We start from the raw sequence: 27,332 nt of genomic DNA, 5'->3' as shown, positions 1-27,332 counted from the left end.
CTCTCCAGCCCCTTTGGTCTATTTTTTATCATCAGATTGATTAGGAGGAAAATGGCAACCCTTGCAAATTTGTATTTGAATATATATAGATTGTACCTTTTTCTGTCTGGCAGTTTGTGGGTGGGATTTATGTGTTTGGGGTATGGTATATGCATGTTTGTATGTACATACACATGAAAACCAGAGAACATTGGATGGCCTCCTTTATTGCTCTCCCTCTTCATTTCCTTGAGGTGTGGAATCTTACTGAACCTAGAGCTACATTTTTTAGTCACACTGGCTGACCAGCAAGCCCCAGTGATCCTCCTCAGCACTGGGTTTACAGGCAGGCATAGCTATGCCCTGCTTTTTTCATAGGTGCTGGGATGAAACCTAGGTTCTCATGCTTGTATTGCATAGCAAGTATTCTTACTCTCTGAGACGATCTCCCCAGCTTCTTGTTTTTTTCTTTCATGAATTACCTGTTTCAGTTTCCTCTATTAGCTTCTTTTCTGCCCTTGACCATTTCTAGAAGTGCTTGATCATATGGATGTTCATTCTATATAATAAAGTTTTGTAGGCATAAGGATGTTCTCTTGTTCCTCTTCTAGTTTACCCAAAGCAGTCAAAAGGAGAATTAATGCTCTGAAGCAGCTTCAGGTGAGGTGTGCGCACATAGAGGCCAAGTTCTATGAGGAAGTTCATGACCTGGAGAGGAAGTATGCTGCATTGTACCAGCCTCTGTTTGACAAGGTGAGGCACTGTTGATGGGCTTACTGAGAGCACTGTTGCTCTTTAGGTGCTTGCTACATGTGTGTACATAAATGTGTGACTATCTTACTTAGCTTTCCAGTGTTCGATTCTAATGAACTCTTGGTTTTATGCAGAGAAGAGAATTCATCACTGGTGATGTGGAGCCGACAGATGCAGAATCAGAGTGGCACAGTGAAAATGAAGAGGAGGATAAGTTGGCTGTAAGTGTCTTTTTATTATTATTTATTTATTTGACAGAGAGCATGTGTGTGAGAGTGTCAGAGAGAAAGGGGTTGCCAGCCAGGCCTCCTCCCACTATGAACGAACTCCAGACACATGCACCACTGTGTACATCTGGCTTACATGGGTCCTAAGGAATCGAACCTGGGTCCTTTGACTTTACAGGCAAGCACCTTATCCACCACGCCATCCCTCCAGCCCTTTTTTATTTAAATGTTATTTTTTTTAATGTATAACTTCCGTTAGACCAACTTTTAAATTTTATTTTTGTGGGTATTGGGTATGCAACCCAAGGGGTGGTAACATGCTATTGATGTTTTTTGGTTTGGTTTTGTTTGTTTGTTTGTTTTTGGTTTTTGAGGTAGAGTTTCATTCTGGCCCAGGCTGTAGTCTCATGGTGGCCTCAAACTCACAACAGTCCTCCTACCTATGCCTCACAAGTGCTGGGATTAAAGGTGTGTGCCACCACGCCTGGCTGCTATTAATTTTTTTGTTGTTTTGTTTTTGTGTTATTTGGTGTCTATATGTGTGTGTGACCATAGTGTAGTGTTGGGGTCAGGAAAAAACTTTCAGGTGTGCCTCACCCATTTTGAGGCAGAGTCTCTTATTGTTCACTGCTCCCTTTGCCAGGCTAGGTGGTCCAAAAGCTTCCAGGAAATTCTCCTGTCTCTGCCTCTCGTTGCAGTATGCATGCTGGAATAACAGAAGCTGCCACAGTGTCGGCTTTACATAGGGTCTGGTTATCGACTCAGGCAGGCAGATAGACCGATCTGTTCACCCCCAAAAGTAAATGCCAGAGAACAAAGGTACTTGTTGCCCATACATAAAATTGGGCTGGTGGGGTTTGGGGTATGACTCAGTGGAAGAGCACGGTGAGGGCCTGGGCTCATTAAAAAGCAAACATGAAAAATAAAAAGGAAACAAAGCCACGTGTGGTGGCTCACACCATTAATTCCAGCATCTCTTTGAGTTCAAGTCCCCTTGAGAATATATAGTGAATTCCAGGTCAGCCTGGGCCAGAATGGACCCTACCTCAAAAAATACACATAAGTAAATTAAAAGGAAATGGGCTGGAAAGATGTCTTAGTGGATAAGGCACTTGCCTTCAAAGCCTAAGGACACAGGTTCAGCTTATCAAAAACCAGGTAAGCCAGGTGCACATAGTAGCACATGTATCTGGAGTTCGTTTATGGTGGCTAGAGGTCCTGGCACACCCATTTTATGTGTGGTGTATGTGTGTCTTTCTCTGAATAAATACAAATTTTAAAAAAAATATATTTTTTTAAGAAAAGAGGAGACAAGGGGGTGCTGGAGAAATGGCTTAGTGATTAAGGTGCTTTCCTATAAAGCCAAAGGATCCAGGGTTGATTCCCCAGGACCCATGTAAGCCAGATGCACAAGGTGGCACATGCATCTGGAGTTTGTTTGCAGTGGCTACGGGCCCTGACGTGCCCATTCTCTCCCTCTCTCTCTCCCTCTCCCTCTCAAATAAAAATAAAGGAAACAAGTCAGGTCCCACCTATAAGCCCAATACTCCTGAGGCTGTTGTAGTAGTATCACCATGAGTTCAAAGCCAGCCTAGTACACTGGTTACAGGTGCTCTTGCCCCCTCAATTTGGGTCCATTTTGACCCTGTTTGGTTTTCAGTGCTGTGCTACCAGTATTTTATTTTATGAGGCAGTGCCTTACTCAGTATCCCAAGCTGGCTCTAAAATCATGGTTATCCTACTATTTAGCCACAGGAACACTGAGGTTATAGGTACAAGCCAACACACCTGGCCTGTTTCTTTCTTTTTTTATTCTTTCTTTCTTTTGGGGGAGCAGGGGAGTGTTGGCTTACGTGGATCCTGTGGAATCCAACCACAGGATTTGGCTTTGTAGACAAGCATCTTACTGCTAAGCCATCTCTCCAGCCCATGTAGTGCCTTTTCTTTCTTTTTTTTTTTTTTTTTTTTATTTGAGAGAAGGAAAGAGGTGCAAAGAGAGAATAGTCTCTTTTTTTTTTTTTTGGAAATCATATCAGCCGTGGTGGCTGGTGGCACATGCCTTTAATCCCAGCACTCGGAGGCAGAGATAGGAGGATTGCTGTGAGTTTGAGGCTATCCTGAGACTGCATAGTGAATTCCAAGTCAGCCTATGCTAGAGCAAGACCCTACTTTGAAAAACATAAGATAAAAGCCGGTCATGGTGGTGCACTCCTTTAATCCCAGGATTTGGGAGGCGAGGTAGGATCGCTGTGAGTTCTAGGCCAGCCTGGGCTAGAGTGAGACCCTACTTTGAAAAAAAAATACATATTTACACACAAACATATGTGTATTTATGTATAAATATTTATTTGAGAGAGAGGCAGAGAGAATGGGTGCACCAGGAGCTCAAGTTACTGTAAGAACTCCAAACACATGTGCCACCTTGTGCATCTGTCTAAACGTGAGTATTGGAGAATCAAATCTGGGTCCTTAAGCTTTACAGACGAGCTCCTTAACTGCTGAGCCATATCGCCAGTCCTTGTATTTATTACTAGAGAATGTGGCTGTGCCAGGGCCTCTAGCCACTGCAGATGAACTCCAGACACATGCACCACCTTGTGTATCTGGCTTATGTGGGTTTTGGGGAATTGGACCTGGGTCCTTAGGCTTTTCAGGCAAGCCCCTTAACTGCTAAGCCTTTATTAATGAGTGAGGAGATGGGGGGATGGATGGGTACACTAGGGCCTCTAGCCATTGCAAATGAATCTCAAACACATGTGCCATCTTGTGCTTCTCGCTTTATGTGGGTACTGGGGAATCGAACCTGGGTCCTTAGGCTTTGCAGGCAAGTGCTTTAACCACTGAGCAATCTTTCCAACCCCTTTTTTATCTTTTTTTTTGGGGGGGGTTGAGGTAGGGTCTCTTATCTAATAGCCCAGGATGACTTGGAATTCACTATGTAGTCTCAGGCTGGCCTTAACTCACAGTGATCCTCCCACTTCTACTTCCCAAGTGCTAGAATTAAAGTCATGTGCCACCACACCAAACCATTGTTTGCTTCTTAATGGTACTGAGGCTGGACCCCAGGCCCTCACAAGTGCTCTTTCAGCAAGTCGTACCCAAGCCCTCATCAGCCCAATTCTTTGTTTGGCAACAGGTACTTTTGTTCTCTGGGGATGTGTCTGTCCGTCATCTATCTAATCTGTCAATCATCTATGAGTGACAGAAAGAGTGAATGTGGTGATGCCAGGGCCTCTTGCCACTGCAAACCAACTCCAGACAGAGGGGCCGCATTGGGCATCTGGCTTTAAATGGCTATTGGGGAATCTTTCTTGCAGGTTTTTAAACAAGTGCCTTTAACTGCTGAGCCACTTCCCCAACCCCAGAATTTACTCATTTCTTTAGTGCTTGTCTAATTTCCCTCTATCTACTTTTTCCCTGGGCTGTGATACTGTAAGACTCTTCCACGGTGCTGGATTACCAACCTGATGTTGGCCCAGGGTCTGTGTACCCATATGTGTGCTCTCCTGGGAGCTGCATGTTGAAGTTGCCAAGTAGTTTGTTGAAGATAATGCTGCAGCCAACAGTTTCAGGTTTGGGTTTGCTTGAGACAGTGTCTCACTATGTACATACATCAGGCTGGCCTTGAACTTTTAGCAATCCTTCTTCTGCCTTTCAAATGCTGGGGTAATAGCGCCTGACCTTAAACCTGGGATTTTCTTCCACCTAAGCAGTAATGCTTTGATTACATGCTTGTACAGTCTGAAAGCTGATGTCTTTTACTGATGTTTTGGTTTTAGGGGATAGGGTCTCACTCTATTCCAGGCTAATCTGGAATTCACTATGTCGTCTCAGAGTGGCCTCGAATTTAAGTGATCCTCCTACCTTAGCCTTCCAAGTACTGAAATTAAAGGCATGCACTACCATAACCAACCTTAAGATTGATTTTTGTTTTGTTTGTTTTTTTTGTAGAGCTGGGGATTGTGCATGCTGGGAAAACAACCACACTATTCCCCTAGTCTTGCTTTTTTGTTTGTTTTTTTCTCTTTGTTAAAAATATTATTTATTTATTTATTTATTTGAGACTAAGAGAAACAAACAGAGAGAAAGGGAGGTAGGGAGATAGAGAATGGGCACACCAGGCTCTCCAGTTGCTGCAAATGAACTCCAAATGCATATGCCACCTTGTGCATCTGGCTTACATGGGTCCTGGAAAATTGAATCTAGGTCCTTTGGTTTTACAGGCAAATACCTTAACCACCAGGCCATTTCTCCAGCCCTGTTTTTTTTTTGTTTTGTTTTGTTTGTTTGTTTGTTTGTTTGTTTGTTTTGCAAGGTAGGGTCCTGTTTTATCCCAAGCTGACCTGGAATTCAATATGTACTCTCAGGGTGGCCTCAAATTCACAGCGCTCCTCCTACCTCTGCCTCCCTAGTGCTGGGATTAAAGGTGTGCACCACCACATGCAGCGAAGCAGTTTTTAATTCTCATCTGATGACAGCTAGCTCACCAAGTCAGACTGGACAGCCTTCTCCAAGTCTGGTGGCATTTTCCATCTCTTCAGTGTTCTCCCTTTGTTGTACAGTTTTACTGCGGAGCCATGAACACAGTGCCTCAAGTACCTTTCCCAACTTTGTGATTTGGAGATGATAACTAGGAAAAATAAATATGTTAAAGAGTTGTATATAAGCTGGGGGGTTTGCAGTAACATTTATGTTTTGCATCTTCATTTTGTAGGGAGATATGAAAAATAAAGTAGTCATAGCTGAGAAAGAAGCAGCAGCAGCAGCAGAAGAGCCAAATCCCAAAGGAATCCCAGAATTCTGGTTCACCATCTTCAGAAATGTGGACATGCTCAGTGAGCTGGTGCAGGTGAGCAGCTTCCTCCCGGGGAGGTCTCCTGCAGTCCTTGAGCTGACTTGCTTTGGTGCTACTCACACACTACTTACAGGGTGTCCAGAGGACCTTCAGAATGAGTGAAAGTTGCTTTCCAGGGGCAGACATATGGGCAACAGGTCAGGAGGACTCTGCTGAAGGAACTCTATGCTCTCTTGCAGTGTGGCAGCACTGAGCCTGAGGGTCATCCCCTCCCCCACGTCCCGCCAAAACAAACAAACACACAAACAAACACATGTTGACAGGTTCTTGCTGTGGTATCGGAGTAGTGAGGAGCACTGACAGCATACACACGTCGGCTTGTTATTTTTTCAATTGGCCTTTGTGCACACTTACTTGCTGCAAAAGTGTATTAAGCTGCTGGTGTGTTCTGACCATTGCTCTTGAAAAGTTCTATTTAAAAATAATTACATGAGAGCCAGGTGTGATGGCGCACAACCTTTAATCCCAGCACTCAGGAGGCAGAGGTAGAAAGATCACTGTGAGTTCGAGGCCACCCTGAGATTACACAGTGAATTCCAGGTCAGCCTGAGTTAGAGTGAGACCCTACCTCAGAAAAACCAATAATAATAATTATTATTATTATATGGGAGCCAGGTGTTGTGATGCACGTCTTTAATCCCAGCACTCGGGAGGCAGAGGTAGGAGGATTGCTTTGAGTTCAAGGCCACCCTGAGACTACATTGTGAATTCCAGGTCAGCCTGGCCTAGGGTCTGGAGTCGTTAAGGTACATGCCTCCAGAAATCTAACTGCCCGAGTTCACTTCCCCAGTATCCATGTCAAGCCAGGTTCACAAAGTGGACTAAATGGTAGTTTTGGGATTGAAGCCAAGTAATGAGGCTACTGACAACATGCCTGTTAACTAACTAGTCTCAAAAAATTCAAGTCTTAGCCGGGTGTGGAGGTGCACACCTTTAATCCCAGCATGGGAGGCAGAGAGGAAGGAGGATTGCTGTGAGTTCAAGGCTACCCTGAGACCACATAGTGAATTCCAGGTCAGCCTGGACTAGAGGGAGACTACCTTGGGGGGGGGGGGGAATTCAAGTCTTGGGCTGGAGAGATGGCTTAGTGGTTAAGGCATTTGTCTGCAAAGCCTAAGAACCCAGATTCAGTTTCCCAGTACCCATGTAAGCCAGATGCACAAGATGGTACATGTGCCTGGAGTTCATTTGTAGTGGCTGGAGGCCCTGGCACACCCATTCTCTCTCTCCCTCCCTCCCTGTCTTCCTGTCTCTGTTTGTCTCTTTACTTGCAAATAAATAAAAATTTTTTTTCGAAAATTGAAGTCTTGGGTTGGAGAGATGGCATAGCAGTTAAGTGCTTGCCTGTGAAGGCTAAGGACCCTGGTTCGAGGCTCGATTCCCCAGTGCTCACATAAACCAAATCATATAAGCCAAACACACGAGGTGGTACATGCATCTGGAGTTCGTTTGCAGTGGCTGGATGTAGGCCTTGTTGTGCCCATCTCTCTTTCTGCCTCTTTCTCTGTCTCTCTCAAATATTAAAAATTTAAAAATTCAAGTCTTTTAATTCCTCCAAGGCTTTTCCCCATGGACTCTTTAAAAAATGACAGGTTTAGGGAAACTTGAGTTTAAGCAGTGGTCACTTCTAAAAGCTAACAGCTGCCATATGAGTTGTTAGCTCTTACACACTGGACCTTAGATAGGTTTTTGCATTCTGATATGGACTATGGGTTTGAAGTATTTACTGCTACAAGTAGAAAACTAGCTGCCAGGGATTTTTGCCTTCTGTTCTGTCTCGGGGGTGCTGGTGGCCAAAAGTTTTGGTGGCAGCCTACTCTCTGTGCCATTGAAGTGGTGGCAGTGGGATTGCCCTGGCATTGGAGATAAGCAGATGTTGTATGTGCTGCCCTATGGCCAGCATGATGGTTGTCAGTTGTTCCAGGCACTTTATACTTGCCAACCAGAGATACCATCACTGACAAATTTGTTAGTAAACAAATCTGAGTAGCTTTCTGGAAGTTACTACTAGACAAGAACAGAATCACGCGGGAGCACATGCTGCTATGATTGTTGGGAGATAGGTTTGTTTTGTAGCCTGATAGAATTTTCTCTCTTCAATCAGGAATATGATGAGCCCATCTTGAAACACTTGCAGGATATTAAAGTGAAGTTTTCAGATCCTGGACAGCCTATGGTGAGTATTGACTTCACTCCTTTCTGCCTAGCTAAGGGAACTGCAGGGGCAAGAGATGCAGTTCTTGTCCCTCAGTGCCAGGTAGGCCTGAGTGAGACTCTTACTAGGCATTATTTCACTGGGCCATGCTAGGTGCTAGGTAGCAGCTGGTGCAGGAGTCAAGACAGGTCTGGACTGCTGGCTATGGCCATGTCCCTTGGGGAGGTGATTCCACACACCACACTAAACTAAGTATCTCACAGGTTTATGCACATTGTGGTCAAGACCAGCCTGAGTGTTGTAGTGAGACCATGTCTCAAAAATAAACTCAGGTACACAAATATGAACAGACTGACATAGACCTCCAGATGCCAAGGAGAGAAACCTGTGCAGGATTTGTCCTAAAACCTCAATGCAGATATGACAAAGTAGTCTTCCTACTCTCTCTTTGTCGTGAAGTGTCACTCCCAAGAGTGAGTGGACTGGCCTCCACTTGGGAAGACTGACTTGACAGAGGACTGATACCTCATGTCCAATTTTGTCCTCCACCTCCCAGGAGCACTGTTCGTAACCTGTTAGCCTTGCTGTGGCTGGTGGGTTCCATTCCAGTGCTAGAGCATTTCCAGTGACACATGACTGACTGACTGATGGCTTTCAGTTTCAGGTCTTGGAGACACACTGTGAGGTTCTTGGGCTAGGGATCTCTGTCTCCTCAGCCCTAGGACCCTGGTCAGTGGGTGGAGGGAGTGATTCCTTCATCACAAGTTGGATAGGGGCTGCCCCACCCCAAAGCCTCCTGTTCTGTGTGATTGCTTTGCTTTAGATGAACCCTACCTGTGGAAACTGCTTGAGCAAAGGCAGTTTAGAGATGCTGCATGTTTTTGTCAGTGCTTTTATTTTTTATTCTTTGTTGTTTTTTTGGTTGCTTAAGGTAGGGTTTCACTGTAGTCCAGGCTGACCTGGAATTCACTATGTAGTCTCAGAGTGGCCTAGAACACACAGTGATCTTCCTACCTCTGCCTCCCAAGTGCTGGGATTAAAGGCGTGCGCCACTGTGCCCAGCTGTGCTTTTATTCTTGGGAGACAAGGTCTTGCTACATATCGCCTGGGCTGGCCCAGTACTTGATACATAGACCAGGCTTCCTCCAGTTAATGATGATCATCCTGCCTGCTACTTCCATGTGCCAAGATGATAGGCATGCACCACCACAGCCTGCTTTAAAAATGTGTGTGTGTGTGTATTTGCAAAAAGAGAGGATTTTTTAAATTTTTCTACTTAATTTATTAGAGAGAGCTCGCACAAAAGAGGTAGGTAAGAGAATGGGTGTGCCAGGGCCTCTGCAAACGAACTCCAGATGCCTGTGCCATCTTGTGCATCTGGCTTACAAGGGTAATGGGGAATCGAACCTGGGCCTTTGGCTTTGCAGTCAAGTGTATTAACCACTAAGCCATCTCTCCAGCCCTTCACCCTGCTTTTTATTATGATGAGGAGAGGGAAAGAGGCAGAGAGAGAGAATGCGCACACCAGGGCCTCCACCCACTGCAAACAAAAACGAACTCCATACTCGTGCCACCTTGTGTATCTGGTTTACATGGGTCATGGGGAATCGAACCGAGGTCCTTTGGCTTTGCAGGCAAATGCCTTAACCTCAGCCTGCTTTTTTTTTTGACAGGGTCTTTACACTATACTTTAGGCTGCTGGAACTCATAGCAATGCTTCTGCCTCAGTCTTTCTTTCAAGTACTGAAGGTACAAGCATGAGTCACCAATCCTGCCTGTATCAGTTCTCTTTCTTTAATTCCCTTTTTTTTTCCCCTAGGTAGGATTTCACTGTAGCCCAGGCTAACCTGGAATTCACTCTGTAGTCCCTGCATGGCCTCAAACTCAGGGTGATCCTGACCTCCTGAGTGCTGGGATTACCACACCCAGCTTAATTCCTTTCTTTTATTGGACACCTCTTTGAGGGTTTCTTAATCCTGTTTTTTGTTTGGTTGGTTGTTTTTTTTACTTTCTTGGCCAATCTTGTCTCCCTGTACCTTGTAGCTTATAACCAGAGCCTAATATGGTCTGTGACCAGGTACCTCCTTTCTATCTTCTTCTCCCACTATAAAAAGCAAATCACTCACATATGGTGTCTCTATGCCTTGTAATACCAGCATTTGGGAAATAGGGAAGAGGATTGCTATTTGAAACTTAACGTAGGCTATAGAGAGAATATCTCAAACAAAACTCCCCCAAAACAATAAAATCATGTGGTCCTAGTGGACAACATGTGACATACAAAACAGGCCAATGCAGAGAAGACTGAAAATCTCCATCTTTAGGAACAACTGTCTGCAACTCAGCATTCATGGCCACTTCCTGTTGCAATTACTGTTATGAGAGAGTAAAATGATACTAATGAAGATAAAGCCAAACTGCCTCACTTCCAAGAGAAGCCTTCTGACCTGACCAGTCCTTGATCTCTTCTTTCCAGAGACCCCCGCACCTGTGTTCACAGTATGGGCATAGGGCATGTCACATTGGCCACAGCTGTATGTAGTCTCCCTGATGTTCCCCAAGAATGCCACCAGCTCATGAGCATATGTGAGCCCCCTCTGTCTCGATGGCTAGTGGTTCCCGGGTGCAGATTCCTTTTTTTTAACCACTAGGTTAAAGAAGGTGAGCCTTAGAGCCCTACTGTTGTTCATTGTGCAGTCTAGCTGGCAGTATTTTTTGTGTTTCCTTTCTAGTAAAATCTTTTTCACCCTGTAGTTTGAAAAAATTATAAACCTAGAGTAGAGAGTTGCAACAACTGCAGAGAATCTGTATGTGTTTCTCTTTCTCAGAATGTCCATTGGCGAAAATAACAAACATATACTCTGCTGAGTGCCCCCTCCCCCAAAAAAATGAGCCTAAATTTACATCTTGAAGTATGTAAGATCGGGTATGCTTAGTGTGTTGATGGTCTGCTGGAGGCAGCAGTCTTAGCTCTCTGGACTGCTGTTGGGCAGTTAAGTAATTCCTTCAGTTCACTCCATCTCTGTTGGAGTTATACTTGACAATTTATAGTTCAGGGAATATTGTTTTCAGAGCTGCCACACTGCTCTTGATAAATTTGCTTGTGGTAATTGAGTATATCTAGTGTCCTAGAGCATAGGCCAGTCCTTAATAGTACTTTAGTACATTTGTCCCTAGAAAAGGACATCCTGTTTGCCCTGTGAGTTGACTGAGGTCTTCTTGCTGTTGTCTGATCTAAGTGTTCCTGGTCTTCCGCATGTGCTTTCTAAATGCTCTGCAGTGTGTAAGCGAACAATCCCTTTTTATCCTTGCCACCCACTCCCACCATGAATTCCATTTTTACTGAGACACACAGAATGTTACCCAGGTTTCACATGCAGGGGTTGGGCTGGGCTCTGGGTGCTGATTTCCATTGAGTTTTGTGCTCATGGGACCTAGGACTAAGCTTTTTTCAAATACTAGGCAGTGCTTACTCTGGGGTTTTGCTTCAGTCTTTTGTGCTAGAGTTCCACTTTGAACCCAACGACTACTTCACCAATCCTGTCCTGACCAAAACGTACAAGATGAAGTCTGAGCCAGACAAGGCTGACCCTTTTTCCTTTGAAGGTCCTGAAATTGTGGACTGTGATGGGTAAGAATATATCTTTCTGAAGTAAAAGCAGGAATGTTTCTGGAATTTTAAGAGAGAACAAGGTGTGGGGTGCAAGAACTTGCCTCAGATAAACAAAAAGGCAGACAGTGGGAATAGTGCATGGGGAAATGGCTCATGGATGAAGCACTTGCCCCTCAAGCATGAACACCTGAGTTCAAATCCCTATACCCCACACTAGAAGGTAGAAGCAATGCCATAGCTGTCTGTATTCCTAGTGTGCTTGTGGAGAGAGGAGGTAGGAAGACAGGATCCCCTGGGAGCTCACAGCCCAGCTAGCTTGGTGCAAACAGTGAACGATGAAATACTCTACCTCAAACAAGGTGCAAGGCAAGAGACCACATCCAAGGGCTGTCCTTCACATAGAAAATGGAAATTTAAAAAGTTTTGAACCTACTTAAGAGCTCAGCAGGATTTAAATACTGTAGTTTTTAGGTTGAGAACCTGTAGGTCTGGTGTGGCTAAATCTGGGCACGGTGGCACACGCCTTTAATCCCAGCACTTGGGAGGCAGAGAGGTAGGAGGATTGCTGTGAGTTTGAGGCCACTCTGAGACTACAGGTGAATTCCACGTCAGCCTGGGCTAGAGTGAGACGCTACCTCGGGGGAAAAAAACAAAGAAAGAAAGAAAGGAAGGAAGGAAGGAAGGAAGGAAGGAGGGGAAGGGGAAGGGAAAGGAAAGGAAAGGAAAGGAAAGATTAGTCAAAGTTCACAGACCAACATGTAGGCACATACTCAGTTTGTATTGGGGGGGAGGGTGGATTTTCTATATGCTGTTTATTTAAAAATTTTTTTTGTTCTTTTTTTAAATTTATCTATTTGAGAGCGACAGACACGGAGAGAAAGGTGGAGGGGAGTATGGGTGCGCCAGGGCCTCTAGCCACTGCAAACGAACTCCAGACACGTGTGCCCCCTTGTGCATCTGGCTAACGTGGGTCCTGGGGAATCGAGCCTCGAACCAGGGTCCTTATGCTTCATAGGCAAGCACTTAGCCACTAAGCCATCTCTCCAGCTCTATATGCTGTTTATTTTAGAGATGGAAGAACATGAATGTATTTTCTTTAGTACTGGGGAGTTGAACCCAGGGCCTTATGCATGCTAGGCAAGTGCTCTTCCACTGATCTTTATCCTCAGCTCTGTTCACCAATCACAGAAGTGCAAGTCAGTATTGTTTGGGTCATAGCTTTGGAAATTGGCTGTGTATTTGTAGTTTACCTCATGTCAGTTTTAGTCTCTGTAGACTACTCTGGAGAATTACTTGCTTTAGAAATAATTTTTATGGGTGGATGTGACTGAGGAGCTTTTGTAGATGAGTTGAAGCACCTTTACTAGAAGCAAGTGCTTGCTGCTGTGAATGCTGCCATGTAAGTAGTTGGGCTTTATTAAAATCTTTCTTGATTCAAATGCTTGGGGTAATTCAGAAAGATCTTTTAACTCAGGGCTGATCTGTCCTGTGAGAGGTCCTGGCTTTCTCATGTGTCTCTGAGCAAACATTGAGTGGCTGCTAGAGGTCACCAATACGCAAGATGACAGTCAAAAGCATGCTTGCCAAGCCTGTGGTCTGCATTGAGCATCAACATTCACGATGACCCCTACTGGTGGACTCATGTAGTTGACTTAAGATTTGGGGTACTTGAATGGTAATTCCCTGGGTATTCAAAGACAGCAAGTGACAAGTTCTTGAGCATTGGGCATATTTGATGGGGCCTTGTCTCAGAAGAGATTTCACTGTCCTTGTAGAGCATCTTAGAAAAGCAATGTCATAGTCATTTTAGAACTAGAGGGTTTGGACCAGTGTGATACCCACAATGAGAAAACCAGCTTATTTTTCTCAGTGGACCTTCAGATTAACTTTGGGAGTCTTGTACTTGGTTGTCAAAAATGTGCAGGCTTAGCTGGGCTTGGTGGCACACGCCTTTAATCCCAGCACTTGGGAAGCTGAGGTAGGAGGATTACTGAGTTCAAGGTGACTGTGAGACTATATAGTAAATTCCAAGTCAGCCTGCACTAGAGTGAGATCCTATCTCAACCCCCCCCCCCAAAAAATGCAGGTGTAGCATAGAACTGTGCTTGCTTTGTGTTCATGACCACAATCTTGCCCCTGCAGGTGCACAATTGACTGGAAAAAAGGAAAAAATGTTACCGTCAAAACCATCAAGAAGAAGCAGAAGCATAAGGGTCGGGGCACTGTTAGGACGATTACAAAGCAAGTGCCCAATGAGTCCTTTTTCAACTTCTTCAGTCCCCTGAAAGGCAAGTCAATTGGGCTGTTGGGTATGGAGTTGCATGAAATAGGTTCATTCCCCTGATATATTGTTAGCTGTCCCTCAGAAGTAAGTCCTATGCAAGTTCTTAGGTTTCTGTTTTGGAAGACTGGGCAGAACCATAGTTTTTGAAGCTTCTTGTTGATCTTCTGAGCAGTAAAGTCAAGTTGGGACCTTTACGGAATAATGGCTGCATTCAATTTGAAGTTTCTTCAAATCTCAAGATAAGTCTGTAGTCATGATAAGATGTGACCAGACTGCCTTGTGATGTCGAACCATGGTATGAAGAGAAACCATCATTTGACATGAATGCCTGCCCCTAATGCTGAATCAGCTTGGGGGGGGGTGGGGCTAGGCTCTTGACATTTCCTTTGTCTATGAGTCTGGTCCACTTGTCCATCACACTGCCCTTTATAGGCCAGTCTTGTGAGGTCCTCCCACCCCCAGGTAGGATCTCACTCTAGCCCAGGCTGACGTGGAACTCAATGTGGTCCTAGGCTGACCTCAAACTCACAGTGATCTTCTTACCTCTGCCTCCCCAGTGCTGGGGTTGAAGTTGTGTACCTGGCTCCAGTCTGGTGGGTTTTTTTTGTTTTTGTTTTTAATGTAATGGCCACTTTCTATGATTTGACTTTGAACATAGACAATATAAGGTATGTTTGTTTTGAGATATATGAATAGCCATGTTTTGTTCTTGGTCTTCTGTTTGAGGAAATCCATATTGGGGCCTGCTCTGGCATGTCAGATGATGGCTATGTGATTCCCTTGGAGTGGGATTCATAGGATTCCTAGAAAGCCTTGAGTGCTTGGGCTGGAGAGATGGCTTAGCAGTTAAGCGCTTGCCTGTAAAGCCTAAGGACCCCAGCTCAAGGCTCAATTCCCCAGGACCCACGTTAGCCAGATGCACAAGGGGGTGTACTTGTCTGGAGTTCGTTTGCAGTGGCTGCAGGCCCTGGCACACCCATTGTCTATCTGTCTGTCTCTGCCTGTTTCTCTCTCTGTCACTCTCGAATAAATAAATAGTTTTTTAAAAAGCCTTGAGTCCTGGAGTCAATGCCTCTTTGGGAAATTTTCTTAAATCTGATTTAAATATAAATTTTAGAGGAAACGTGGGATTGATAGGATACACAAATGTGAATTGGGGGTGGGGTAATTGAAGTGGAAAATTTAGGGTGATGGTGACAACTTGGAAATTAATTTACTGAGTTACTAACCTACTTCCAAGTGGGGAGATTTTATGACTTGAGAATTCTACTTCCACAAAACTGATTTAAGAAATTGAGTATATAATGCAGTATCAGGTGGTGTGCTATGAACAAGAGGATAGAAGAACAAGGAGAAAAAAAAAACAAACTGATGGGAATGAAGGAGACACTAGGTAGCTAATCCAGCTCCTACTGGGTCCTTCAACCTGCAGAATCAAGTATTTATGAGCTGCTTAAAGCTGGGGCTCTTAACTACAATGTGTTGCTAGCCAGGGGCAGCTCAGCTTCTTGGAGTGTGGTGAGATGTCCTGCTACTTTGTCTGGTTTACTGGTTCAGTCTCATGGTCTTGTGTGTTGACCCAAGTAAGCATTAGCCTCAGGCAAGGAGTTGCACCTTCTGCAGGTAGCATTGGCAAGCACTTTGCATACTCTTCCTCTCCCTCAATGACAGGTAGAGTACAGTTTCCATTATCCCAAGTGCACTGCTCCACACAGACTGGATTGTGGGGCACAAGTTCAGTCTCTTCTTACCTTCAACGACCACTAACTCATTAAATGGCCAGCCTGGGGCAGCTAGCTCACCTTTCTTTCCCTGGTCTTTCAAACTTCTCTCGGGTCTCTGTGTGTGTGTGTGTGTGTGTGTGTGTGTGTGTGTCCGTCCGTCCGTCTCTCCCTCCCTCCTCTCCCCCACCTCAGAGAATGAGTGTGCCAGGGCCTCTAGCTGCTGCAAACAAACTCCAGACACATGTGCCACCTTGTACATCTGGCTTTTGTGGGTCCTGGGGAATTGAAACTGGGTCCTTTGGCTTTGCAGGCTTTGGCTTTGAAAAGGCTTTAACTACTAAGCCTTCTCAGGCCTTTCTGAGCCAGGACCTTCTGTGGCTGGGCCTGACAGGGGCCTGGGGCTAGCTGTAGTTGTGATGATAGATGAAGCTTGTAAAAGTGTTGGTGGGGAGACAGAGCTTCAGTGGGGTCTAAGAGCCCTTGGGCTATGTCAAGTCCACTGCTACCTAAGCTTCTCCTGTGTGGGTTTTAAAACTTAGGTTCACACTATGTTGACAACCTGTTTCATTTTTCTTCCAGCCTCTGGAGATGGAGAGTCACTGGTAAGATATTATCAAAAGTGCTGTTTTTCCCATCCAGTCTTATATTTCCCACATGAGCATCTACTCGTGCCAATTCACTCTTGGGCCTTTTGTTCCAGGAGCTTAAGTAGTTAACACCCTGGGGCTGGGGAGAAGTGTATGTTCCTAATGTCTGCCTCAAGCATAGACAGGTGTTCTTCATGCCTCCCTTTCAGTCCCTAACTGGGTTCCCTAGTATCCCTAGAACTTGGGTAGGGTGAAGAAACCCTGCACTTCAACCTGCTTTGTTTTTTGCTTTCAAGTTATTTTGAAACTCAAGCTTACACTAACTTAAGGCCCATTTTAAGGAGCTTTGAGTATGTGCTGACTGTCACCATACAGTGTAGGAGTTACAAAGACCAGTAAGCCAGAAGTGAGGGCTGTGGGAGGGGCTGAATGAATGGTTTATTCCACTAAAGTGAGTTAACATGTTGGTTTTATCCACTCAGGATGAAGATTCTGAGTTCACACTAGCCTCTGATTTTGAAATTGGACACTTCTTCCGTGAGCGGATAGTGCCGAGGGCTGTGCTGTACTTTACTGGGGAGGCCATAGAGGATGACGACAATGTATGTGGGGCCTGGGGGTGGTGAAGTGGCCACCTGGGTACTACTACTTGGGGCCAACAGGTTCTGAACTGTGGCCTGGGAAGTTCCAGGGCCTAAAATTTTATATTCCATCATCAACCAGATCATGGTCTCCACTTCTCTTCTGTGTTTGCAACAGTAGAATAGGAAAAGGAGAACCTTAGAAGCAGCACTAGAAGTAGGTGTCTGACGCAGTCTATCAGCCATCTGGTAGGCCTGATGACTTACCTCACCTTGTTCTGTGAACTCCCTTCACTGCAAAGTCTATATTTGCTACCTAATCAGCCTAAGACCCAAGCCTCTGCCACTGGCCACCAATGCAGAGCTGCTTCTTTATTCCCTGACCCCACAATCACTTCTAGCCCTGGAAAAAGCAAGGCCTCATGGCTTATACACATCGGGAGAAGTATGAGGAGAAGGGCCAGGCCACTGGACCTCACCTGAGCCCCACTGTGCTATCAGAAGCCCCAACAGATTAGTGAAAACTAGACAACTTGCTACAAAACGACTTCTGCAACCCAAACCATGGCTTTACCCCAAGAGCTGTATGTAACTAAGGTCTGGGGTTTGTCTCACAGTATGCTTGAAACTGCTATGACACAAACAGCCTGAATCCAGTGCCAGTAAGTGTTTTGGCAGAGCCTGATCTCCCTGTGTGGGTCACTCAGGCACTCCATGCATTTATTGCCAATAGGCACTGGTCGAGAGGTTAGTAGTGCCAATTCCTATCCAGCAGCTCCAGTGAGTCCTCTTTCTACCCTTCAGTAACTAGAGACTCATCTGTAAAATGGGGCTAATTATAGCACTTGACATGGGATTTCTTGCTAAGTACACCAGCACTAGGAGGTTGCCTGACTTCCCTAGGCCTGTCCTATGTTCTCTGCAAATGTGAAGTGTACTTGGGACAGGCTGTACTAGCCCCCATCTTTCCATAAGACAGGCTTCTCAAAGGAGAAGTACTGTACTTGAATCTTAGCACTAGAGCAGCTCAGATCTGAATTCCCTAAAACAGAGAATATCAAAGTCTTTCCCCTTTAAACTGGGTGAGGTGTGACATGCCAGTAATACTGGCACTAAGGAATCTGAGGCAGAATTGAGTTTTGAGGCTGGCCAGCAGGTTTTGGTTTTGCCTGAGGTGGGCCACACCAGCATGGCCGGATTCTTTCAAGGCCCACGTAACATTGTATCAAAAGAATATATGAGTGGTTTCCAGTGCATAAATGAAAATCCAACTGCATTCTTGTGTGCCTTGGCTCTTCAGCCACTAGTGATGGGTTCACCTGAGTGTCTTTGTCAGCTCCACAGTGCTGGGATGAACATCCAGCCAAACAGTTTATGGGTGGAAGGGATTTATTTCTAGCTTACACATCCAAGGGAAGTACCATTTATGGTGGAAGAAGCTGTCCCTTTTTCATAGATCCAAACACAGAGAAACCACCAAAAAGCTACAAGCGGGGACCCCCAGACTTCACTGTTCTCCATACCTTTGGGCTAGAATTCTGATCTGCCCCCAGTGACATGCCCCCTCCAGCAGGCTGCAGGAAGCTTAGCCTTAATTAAAATAAAAAAAAAAAATACCAGAAAGCCAGGCATGGTGGTGTACACCTTTTTTAATGAGCTCCTTGATTCCCTGTCGAGGGCTCTTTTTTTTTTTTTTTCAATTTTTTTTTTAAATATTTTATTTATTTATTTGAGAGAGAAATAGGCAGATAAGAGAGCCCCAGGGCCTCCAGACACTGTAAGTGAACTCTAGACGCGTGCGTCCCCTCGTGCATCGAGCTTATGTGGGTCCTGGGGAATCGAACCTGGGTTCTTTGGACTTGCAGGCAAGCGCCGTAACCACTAAGTCATCCCTCCAGCCCTTTTTTCAATTTTAATTTTTTTTTTATTTATTTATTTGAGAACCACAGACACAGAGAGAAAGACAGATAGAGGGGGAGAGAGAGAGAATGGGCGCGCCAGGGCTTCCAGCCTCTGCAAACGAACTCCAGACGCGTGTGCCCCCTTGTGCATCTGGCTAACGTGGGACCTGGGGAACCGAGCCTCGAACCAGGGTCCTTAGGCTTCACAGGCAAGCGCTTAACCGCTAAGCCATCTCTCCAGCCCGTGGTGTACACCTTTAATCCCAGCACTCAGAAGGCAGAGGTAGAAGGGTTGCTGTGAGTTTGAGGCTTCCCTGAGACTGCATAGTGAATTCCAGGTCAGCCTGAACTGGAGTGAGTCCCTCCCTCAACCCCATCCCCACCCCACACGAATAAAAAATACATCTGAGACTATGGGGCACATACATTCAAACTAGCACACTTAGCCTTTGAGGTCAGCCTCCCGTTGGGAGCTTAACATCTGACCAGCAGTGCACTGAAGGAATAAGACATTGACAAAAGATCCTGGCCACAATGTTAAAGGATTTCCTGTGAGTGTCTTTTTTTTTTTTTTTTTGGCGGAGGTGGGGTGTTCAAGTAGGGTCTCACTCTGGTCCAGGGTGGCCTTGAACTCACAGTGATCTTTCTACTCTGCCTCCCGAGTGCTGGGATTAAAGGCTTGTGCCACCAAGCCCCGATGCATTTTTACCTTTTTATTTATTTAAGGATTAAACACCGGGGCTACGGAGATGGCTCAGTGGATGAAGTGCTTGCCACTTAAGCCATAGTACGGCATTTTGATCCCAAGACCCCATACTAGAAAGCCACAAGCTGCGGCAGGCTTCTGTAATCCCAAAAGAACAGCAGCAGAGTACTGGGAATCCAAAGAAACCTTGTCTCAAAATGAGATGAAAGATGAATGAGTACTGGCCCAAATGTTGTCCTGTGACTTCTGTCGGTGTCTGCACACACATACAAGAAAAAAAAAACCTGAACACCAAGATTTTATTATGTTGCTTAATAAAGATTCCTTTCCCCCTTGTTTGAGGTATGAAATACCAACATCCCTACATGCAATAAAATTATATTATTTGTTTACTTAATTCAGCCTTGCAGAATATTAAGAAGAAATACATTCATCACTTTGCCTGCATATTTTCTTGACTTTCCCTGCATAGCCAGGTCCCCAATTGTATCTGGTACCCCTTCCCAACCTTAATCCTGCATCCTGGGAAGATTTCTATTCAAATGCACATGGCTACTCAGCCATACTGAGCCAGGCAGCACTGCCCTGCCCAGCAGGCAGCTCTGGGCTTCCTTTTCTCCTTGGATGTGACTGGGGCTAATGAGTAGGCATCTAGAGATATCCATGGTTTTATGAACCTAATGGTTTTCTGGTTTCCCCTGCAGTTTGAAGAAGGTGAGGAAGGAGAGGAGGAGGTAAGGAATGGCTGCATGAAATGTTGTTACTCTCTGAGCCTGTCTGTCTGCTGGCTTTTTTATGCCTGGAGTGAGAAATTGAAAGGCTGGTGGTGTGCCTGCTTTGACACCCTGCTTAACACAGTGCTGCCCATGGAGCTTGGTTTTGCTGGCCAGTTATTTAATAAGTGTGTTTATTTTAGCATTATCAGGAAAAAAATGATGCCCATAATCACTCACAGGAATTAATGTGATCACTGGTGAACAGGAATTGTTGGCTTCTGTCTAAAGCAAAGCACTGCTTTCCTTGGTTTGTGGATTGTGGACACCATAAGAAATGAGTCTAAATTAGTCCTTAGACATGATTCCCCTCCCTTACCCCTCTCATTTAAAAAAATCTTATTTTTGCCAGGTGTGGTAGCACACTCCTTTTTTTTTTTAAATTTTTTTTATTTGCTTGAGAGAGAAAGAGGCAGAGAATGGGCATACCAGGGCCTCCAGCCACTGAAAATGAATTCCAGTTGCATGCACCCCTTGTGCATCTGGCTTATGTGGGTCCTGGGGATTCGAACCAGGATCTTTTGACTTTGCAGGCAAATGCCTTAACCACTAAGCCATCTCTCCAGCCCAACACAACCCCTTTAATCCTAGTATTTGGGAGGCTAAGGTAAGCAGTTTGCTCTAGGTTTGAAGCCAGCCTGGGCTACAGTGAGACTCTACCTCTGGGAGTGTAACAAACAAAATATTTACTTTTATGGGTTTTTGAGGTAGGCTCTCACTCTAGCCTAGGCTGACCTAAAATTCACTGTGTAGCCTCAGGCTGGCCTTGAACTGACAGCAAACTTCTTACCACCACACCTGGCTAAATTTACTTTTTAGATGATCTTGTATTAATTGTACAAAATAAGTGGTTTCATTGCATCTGCATGTATGTACTTTGTTCATATTCACACTGTCAACTACTAGGTCCCCTTTTACTTTTGTCTCCTTTAAACACAGGAATTGGAAGGTGATGAGGAGGGAGAAGAGGAGGAGGATGCCGAAGTTAACCCCAAGGTTAGTTGTTTCAGGGCTCGTTAAGCCCACAGGTGCTACACTGTGGGACTCTTAAGAATTCTGCCCACTTTGAGCCATTGAAGCTAAGAATATGGCATGTCAGGAAAGTACTTGGGTGAGGACAGGCTCATCGCTGGAATGTTACTTTCAGGAAAACACTTCTCAGCTCTTGCACCATACTTTTATCTCATTAAGCACATTGAACAGAGTGCCAGAGTTTTCAGATCTTACCTTCTTCTAAGGGATTGATTAATGGGCAGTGTGAATCACCTGTGAGTATCCAGAGAAGGGTGCATGTACACAGGGCCTGGGAATAGTGTGTTGTTAATGAGTGACGAAGTGGAACTCTAGGTACTGCTGCTGAGAATGAGCATAGTGACAAGATGTCCAAGTACATGACACTGCCAACACCTCAGAAACATTGTGTTGAGGCGGGGAGAAGTAATTACATGTATTTCTTTTGATCTAAAGGAAGTAGAAAGATATGCTAAGGAAAACAGATTTAAAGGACAAATGAACAGGCCAGGCCACTTGACCAATTTTATCTGTTTGGTTTTATCTGTGGCCTTAGGAGAGTCCAGTTGGGGAGCTAGCACTCCACACTGCTGACACCTGAGCTGCTCAGGTGAAGCATGCAGCTGCCCTGTGTTTGAGAGGAGTGTGCACTGGGCTGTCAAGAGTGCACCCTTCCCCAGTGTTTGTGCTGTGCATTCTCTCACCCACCGGCTGGTGTTCGTTCGTTGTCCTTGTTTGCCTGTTTGGAATGTACGCTGGAAGCTGCCAGTGCCGTGACCCGGTGCTGTGGTGAGAGCGCTGTTGTGAACATACGCACACAGATGTTTACCCTGGAGAAAGAAAGGATGGGAGAAAGATGCTTCTCTGTACACAAATGCCACTCTGGGAGTAAGCTTGTGGTGACAGTGCCCCTCTAAAGATTGCCTTTGCATCACAAGGACTCTATTGCCTGGTGAGGCTGAGGACCAACTGTTGTGTGTTGGGTTGTTTCTGCCCGGTGGGCTGTGAGTGAACACACATCGTCACTGTTGCAGTTAGCAGGATGAGGGACAGCTTGCCACATGCACATCCTTAGACGTAGTGCTGGCACCTGCACCTTGGCCTCTGCTGTGCTTGTTTTCACTGTGTCTGTGGTTTACCCTCTCCTTTTTCTTTTTCCTTTGTTGTGTGTTCTTCCATTTTGTCACCCTGCACAGTCTACTATCTCCTCATGTCCCTGTTTTCTAAGAGAGCCTCTCATCTGGCAGCCCAGGTGTTTAAGGATGGTTAGTGTAAAGTAGTACATCACACCACAGGCAACCTGCCCCATTGCCTTGAATGGGGAGAAGTAACTAAAACCAGAGTAGCTGATGGGGTGCTATGGAGAGCATCTGGCATGGACAGACCAAGGGGTTGTCCTGCTGTCCTTGGATGGAGATGTGACAGTTCTGTGACGGTATGTGCACCCTCCAAAGTTATTGGAAAGTGAAAATGGCATGTTGTGACCATGTTTGAAGGAGAGCTTTGTTGTGATGAATCTGTCCCACTCGGTACCTCAAAGCCCCATTGTATCATGAGAATGTGGCTGTTGCTGCCTGTATAATTTTGTGCGTTTCATTTTCTTTCATGCTGACAGTTCCTTTCAATTTTTTTCCCCATTTAGGTGTAATTTTTGTCTGTTAATCATTCATACGTTTCTAGGTAAGGTGGAATCTTCATACTAACTTCCAAACTGCTGTCTGTATTTGATACGTTGATGCATTGCTTTGACTTGAGGGACACACAGGAAGGTGTACAGTCATGCTGGGTGGGTGATAGGGTTGTCTCAGGACTTTGTAAGTGTTGGTTGTATAGTGCTCTGTTAGCTACCTGTGTTTATAAAACCAACGGGGCAACTAGACATGGCTCCTGCTTGACTGAGCCTGGGGTTTCTTGGTAACCAAGCAGTGGGCTGTATCTCAGGTGGCATTGTCACTGGAGACTGTTTCTAGGAAAGAGGCCTTGGGGGTCAGCAGCTGGTAGGATGACCAAAGAAGAGTTCTTGAATCCCAGAAGGCCCTGGCATTGTTAGGATATGGACAGTAAAAAACACTGCTGTGAAGTTGATGGGGAATGTGAGTGTGGGAACCACCTCCACCTTGTTCAGTTGGGACCTTCCCTAGTCCTTTGGGCAGGTAGGAGAGGCTCTTGTCAGTAACAGGCCTTTCCCTTTGGGGTGCTCACTTCTGGTACATGATGTGGTAGGTGGAAGAAAGGTCAGGACCAGTGGTACCACTGATAAACTTCTGCCTTTTGGCATAAGCAGGGACAAGTTTAAAGGGTTGGCCAGAATGGCTGCATGGCCTTGTAAGTCCTCTGGCCTGGTGCCCTTGGAGAACTCTATCTGAGGCTTTCATCCAAGCAATTGCCTTTAATCTCAGCCCTTGGGAAGCAGGAAGATTGCTGTGGATTCAAAGCCAGCCTGGGACTACAGAGTGAGTTCCAGGTCAGCCTGGGCTAGAGTGAGACCCTGCCTTGGAAAGGGGGTTGGGGAGCAAGTTCTAGGTGCATGTTACATCAATATTTAAGAGTTACTCTTCACCAAAGCCATGGTAAGAAGCAGCACCCTGGGTGGTGGCCACTGCCTGGATAGTAGGCTTTGACATGTAGTTGGTATAGTGGACCATAGACGACCCCTCTTCCACCCTTCTTAGCCCCATTGTGGTCTGTCAAAACCCTGTATTACCATTCCATGGTGAGCTTGGTCTTGGCTAAGTTGCTACATTTTAAAGTGTTAGCTGTCTTCCCTTAAGAGTCATGTTAGCGTTGAGTGACAGGACAGAAGATGTCAGTTTTGCTTTAGACTGTTGACGTTCCAGAGCTCTGTAACCCATATACAGTAGTTCCAGTGTGTCCTGCTTCCTGTCCTGGTGGGGGTGCTTCTCACGGCATTGTCCATCCACACACATGCCTACCTTAGAGCTTCTTGCCTTACCAGCAGTCTGCCACTGCCTCATCAGTTAAGATTCTGTTCTACTGGCATTCATCACTTAAGTTACTGGGTCCTTTGTTTTGGGATTCTTTTGATGTTGGGTTTAGACCCAGGCCACCTTGTGTAATTAATAAGCATCTATTGTACCACTGACCTCTACCCTAAGCCTTGGCTTTAAGGGGTGTGATATTCTTGTGATTGAATATGACTTCACTTTTGCAGCACAGGAGAAAATGCAGAATATGTGTGTTCTGTGACATGGAAATTCAGTGTGGAGATGTCAAGGCTTTCGCCTCTCATCTGCCACATATATCTATAAAGCACCTTGTGTGGAAGATAGAGCCCAGGGCCTCACCCTCAGCCTCTGGTTTACATTCCGACCCCCACTTTCTGGAAACATGCTTTCCTCTTTCCCTCTGCACTGCTTGGCTGCTTCCCTCCTGTCTTTGCTGAGCTTGCCTGGGCACTCCATTTCTCTACTCCAGAGGAGGGCGTGTTAGTTCTTTGGCCACTGCATGGAACTGTCTCCAAGCCCAGCCTTGATTAGGGCTTCTGCCCTTCATAGGCATCTTTTTAGCTTGCAGTTGGTCAGGTTTATTTTGTCCTTGGATTGGGTTCCTTGAGCAGCCTGCAAGGCCCCTGGGCTTGACAGAGATTTCAGGGTCTGACCTGGGGGCTCAGGCATACTTCTCTTCCTTCTCTTCCTATTCACTTAGAAGCAGAGCTCAGACCAGGCCAAGGTTCCTTTAAGTATCTTGTTTCCTATATAGCTATTTTTATCCCTTCATTGTGACTTCTCAGAGTAAGGCTACAGTTTACTCCATAGGAAGTATGGTACCCTGGAGGTTCATGTAGTGCAAGTTTTTCTTTGATTCCCTATAAGCATGCCTGTTACAGGTGGTGATTTTTATTATTTATTTATTTATTTTACATTTTAAAGCCTCTTTTGAAACCAGGTCTCACTGAGTAGTTCAGACTGACCTTAAATTCAGTCTTCCTGCCTCACCCTCCTAAGAGCTGAGAGTGTAGGTATGTGTCATCATACTTGGAAGTCACAGTAATTCTTAGTCGTAGCTCCCAGGTATTTGGGGTTGCAGAGCCTCTTGGCTCTGAAACAGCAATATTATCTTTGTCTATTCTTCAGCTCTTCTGGCCTCCACACGTACTTTCAGCTTCTGAATGTAGTTAAAAGGTGATGCTAGCTATATGTGTTGGGTTATTGAAGTTGTTTTCCTCCTCTGGACCCCAGGTATTTTCTAGGCACCTGCCCTGGGAGGACAGGAATGGGTACACAGCTCTTAGCAAGAGCCACTCTGGCTCTTTGCAGCCGCACCATAGGCCACTGGAGTATCAATGCACTTGGGTGCTGTTCTCCGTGAGTGTGCAGAGTGTGAGTGTGCCCAGAGACAGCTGCTCTTATAAGAGGACTGCTGGCGTAAGGCGGGCATGGCTCCACACAAGCTGCGCAGCCTGTAAGTGGGGACTGTCTGCGACCCCAGCAGACCTCTGTCGCGCTAGTGCTTCCTGTCGATAAAACAAAAAGCAGCCCTGCCTCGACATGTTTTCTGGGAAATTGGCTTTGTATGTATACCAGTTTTTTAAAAGTCTGTGGTATCTGTCGTTTTGGTAAGAATGAATGAACTCTTTGAGTTTTGGTTTGGCTGTGGGTTGGAAAGATGGTGAGTGGCATTGGTTTTTTGTTCTCTACAAGGCCTTTCTTCTCTCATTGCAGAAAGAACCCAGTCAGCCTGCGGAGTGCAAACAACAGTGAAAAGCAGGACCTGTGGGCGGTCGGCTGCCTAGAAGATGGCTGTCAGGACCCAGGCCCGCCAGTGGGGGCCAATCCTGTTGACACTGCTGTGACATCTAACCGTTTCAAGTGCATGATTTCACCTCCACCTTTCCCTTTCCTTCTGATTTTGCTTAACTTGTACAGTGGCAACTGGACTGCGTTTCAGAATAGGAGGTTTAGTTCTAGCGCCTCTGCGGCCTTGGTGCCTGCAGCCCTGGACTCTCCCAGCCCTGCCCTTGGGGAGACCCTGAAGACCACCACGTAGGGTCGGTTGGGGTCACACCTGGAGCTGGTGGAGCCTACTGGTGCTGTTTCTGCAGCCCTTCCTGATTTGAAGAAACCACACTGTTTCCAGCCACTGAACTGCTGTGTGCGAAGCCGCTCCAGCCTTGTGCCTGACTCCTCTCTGGACAGCTAGTCAAGTGAGGCCGTGTTCTCAGAGTGTGGGTTGTGATGCACACCCGAGGCCAGGGCCGTGGTGGCTCGTCCTCGTATTTATTTATTCATTCGTGCTTGGAGGACTGTGAACTCACAGTGTCCTCATCCTTACCATTTATGAGACCATGTTGGTGACTTGACCAGGAGGATGTGACATGTAGTGGAGCAAGGCCTGTGTGGAAGAAACTGCTACTTCCTGTCATGAGCTGGGGAGGGCAGGAGCTATTCTGTGACATGCAGAATATGAGCTATGTGTTGCCTTTGGGGGGTGTGGGGTCATAGCCAGGGGGCTGAAGTCCTTCTCTCACTAGGGCTTGCTGGCCTACAGAATAGCTTCTCAGCTTGCAGTGTGCATGCCAGCTCCTGGACCCCTCGCTCATCTTATCTCAAAGCCCTTGGGTTGGTGACCAGTCGGTGGCTGGCATGTGGGGTTTCGGAGCGTGTGGCTGTGGTCTCTGGCAGTCAGCAACAGCCATGCCCACAGTGACAGGCATGTAGAGTGCGTTCAGCCTTACCTGATGACACATTTGTAACTGAACATGGTGTTTTCAATTTGTACAGAATAGTTAGGATATTCTATTAAAGTTGTGAGACAAGAAGTGAGTGCTGTGTGGGTGTGTCTGTTTGTGGGCAGCCAATACCCTTCTTGACTGACACCTCAGAGAGTGGGCAGATCCAAGACTCCATTCTTCAGATTTCACACTTGGTTGTTGAGCTTTTGAAACCTCACTTTTAGGAAGAGACTGTATTTAGTTTCTGCCCGTGGACCTGCAGTCTCTTGCCCATTGTCACAGAGACCCTTGCTCCTGCTAGAAAGCCTCAGAGAAGTGACTGCAATCTGAAACCATATCTTATACATTAGAATCCAGGAGATCCATATGTGACGATCGTTTTTAGTGGGTGGGAGTGAGACAGTCTCATGCTAACCCAAGCTAACCTCAAACATGGCTACCCTCCTGCCTCAGCCTCCCAAGTGCTAGAATTACATGTGTGAGCCCCTACA

The 27,332-nt window shown here is 45.8% G+C and overlaps 1 protein-coding gene and 1 non-coding gene across 6 annotated transcripts in view; both read left to right on the top strand.

Annotated features, from left to right (window-relative positions):
* The window catches only part of Nap1l4 (nucleosome assembly protein 1 like 4), a 44,356-nt gene extending 17,424 nt beyond the window's left edge, over positions 1–26,932 (top strand). For 4 of the 5 annotated variants that reach the window (XM_045157540.1, XM_045157543.1, XM_045157556.1 and 1 more), the window contains exons 5-15: positions 591–732; positions 867–953; positions 5,674–5,808; positions 7,919–7,990; positions 11,461–11,600; positions 13,725–13,870; positions 16,170–16,192; positions 16,660–16,779; positions 20,070–20,099; positions 21,078–21,134; positions 25,832–26,932. In XM_045157540.1, the coding sequence (XP_045013475.1) occupies positions 591–732; positions 867–953; positions 5,674–5,808; positions 7,919–7,990; positions 11,461–11,600; positions 13,725–13,870; positions 16,170–16,192; positions 16,660–16,779; positions 20,070–20,099; positions 21,078–21,134; positions 25,832–25,870 (991 nt within the window). In that variant the 3' untranslated portion in view covers positions 25,871–26,932. Of the gene's footprint in view, positions 1–590; positions 733–866; positions 954–5,673; positions 5,809–7,918; positions 7,991–11,460; positions 11,601–13,724; positions 13,871–16,169; positions 16,193–16,659; positions 16,780–20,069; positions 20,100–21,077; positions 21,135–22,791; positions 22,830–25,831 lie in introns of all 5 variants that reach the window. The other variant, XM_004654229.2, reaches the window with a different exon arrangement.
* LOC123457869 lies at positions 8,526–8,648 on the top strand. The gene has a single exon (XR_006635228.1). It is a non-coding gene; the product is annotated as a small nucleolar RNA SNORA54 (small nucleolar RNA).
* Positions 26,933–27,332: the final 400 nt, after the last annotated feature.

This window comes from Jaculus jaculus, chromosome 1, assembly GCF_020740685.1.
Source record: "Jaculus jaculus isolate mJacJac1 chromosome 1, mJacJac1.mat.Y.cur, whole genome shotgun sequence".
Classification (NCBI taxonomy): Eukaryota; Metazoa; Chordata; class Mammalia; order Rodentia; family Dipodidae; genus Jaculus; species Jaculus jaculus.
The sequence above is the reverse complement of the archived record's forward strand: the minus strand, read 5'-3'. Positions and strand labels throughout refer to the sequence as shown.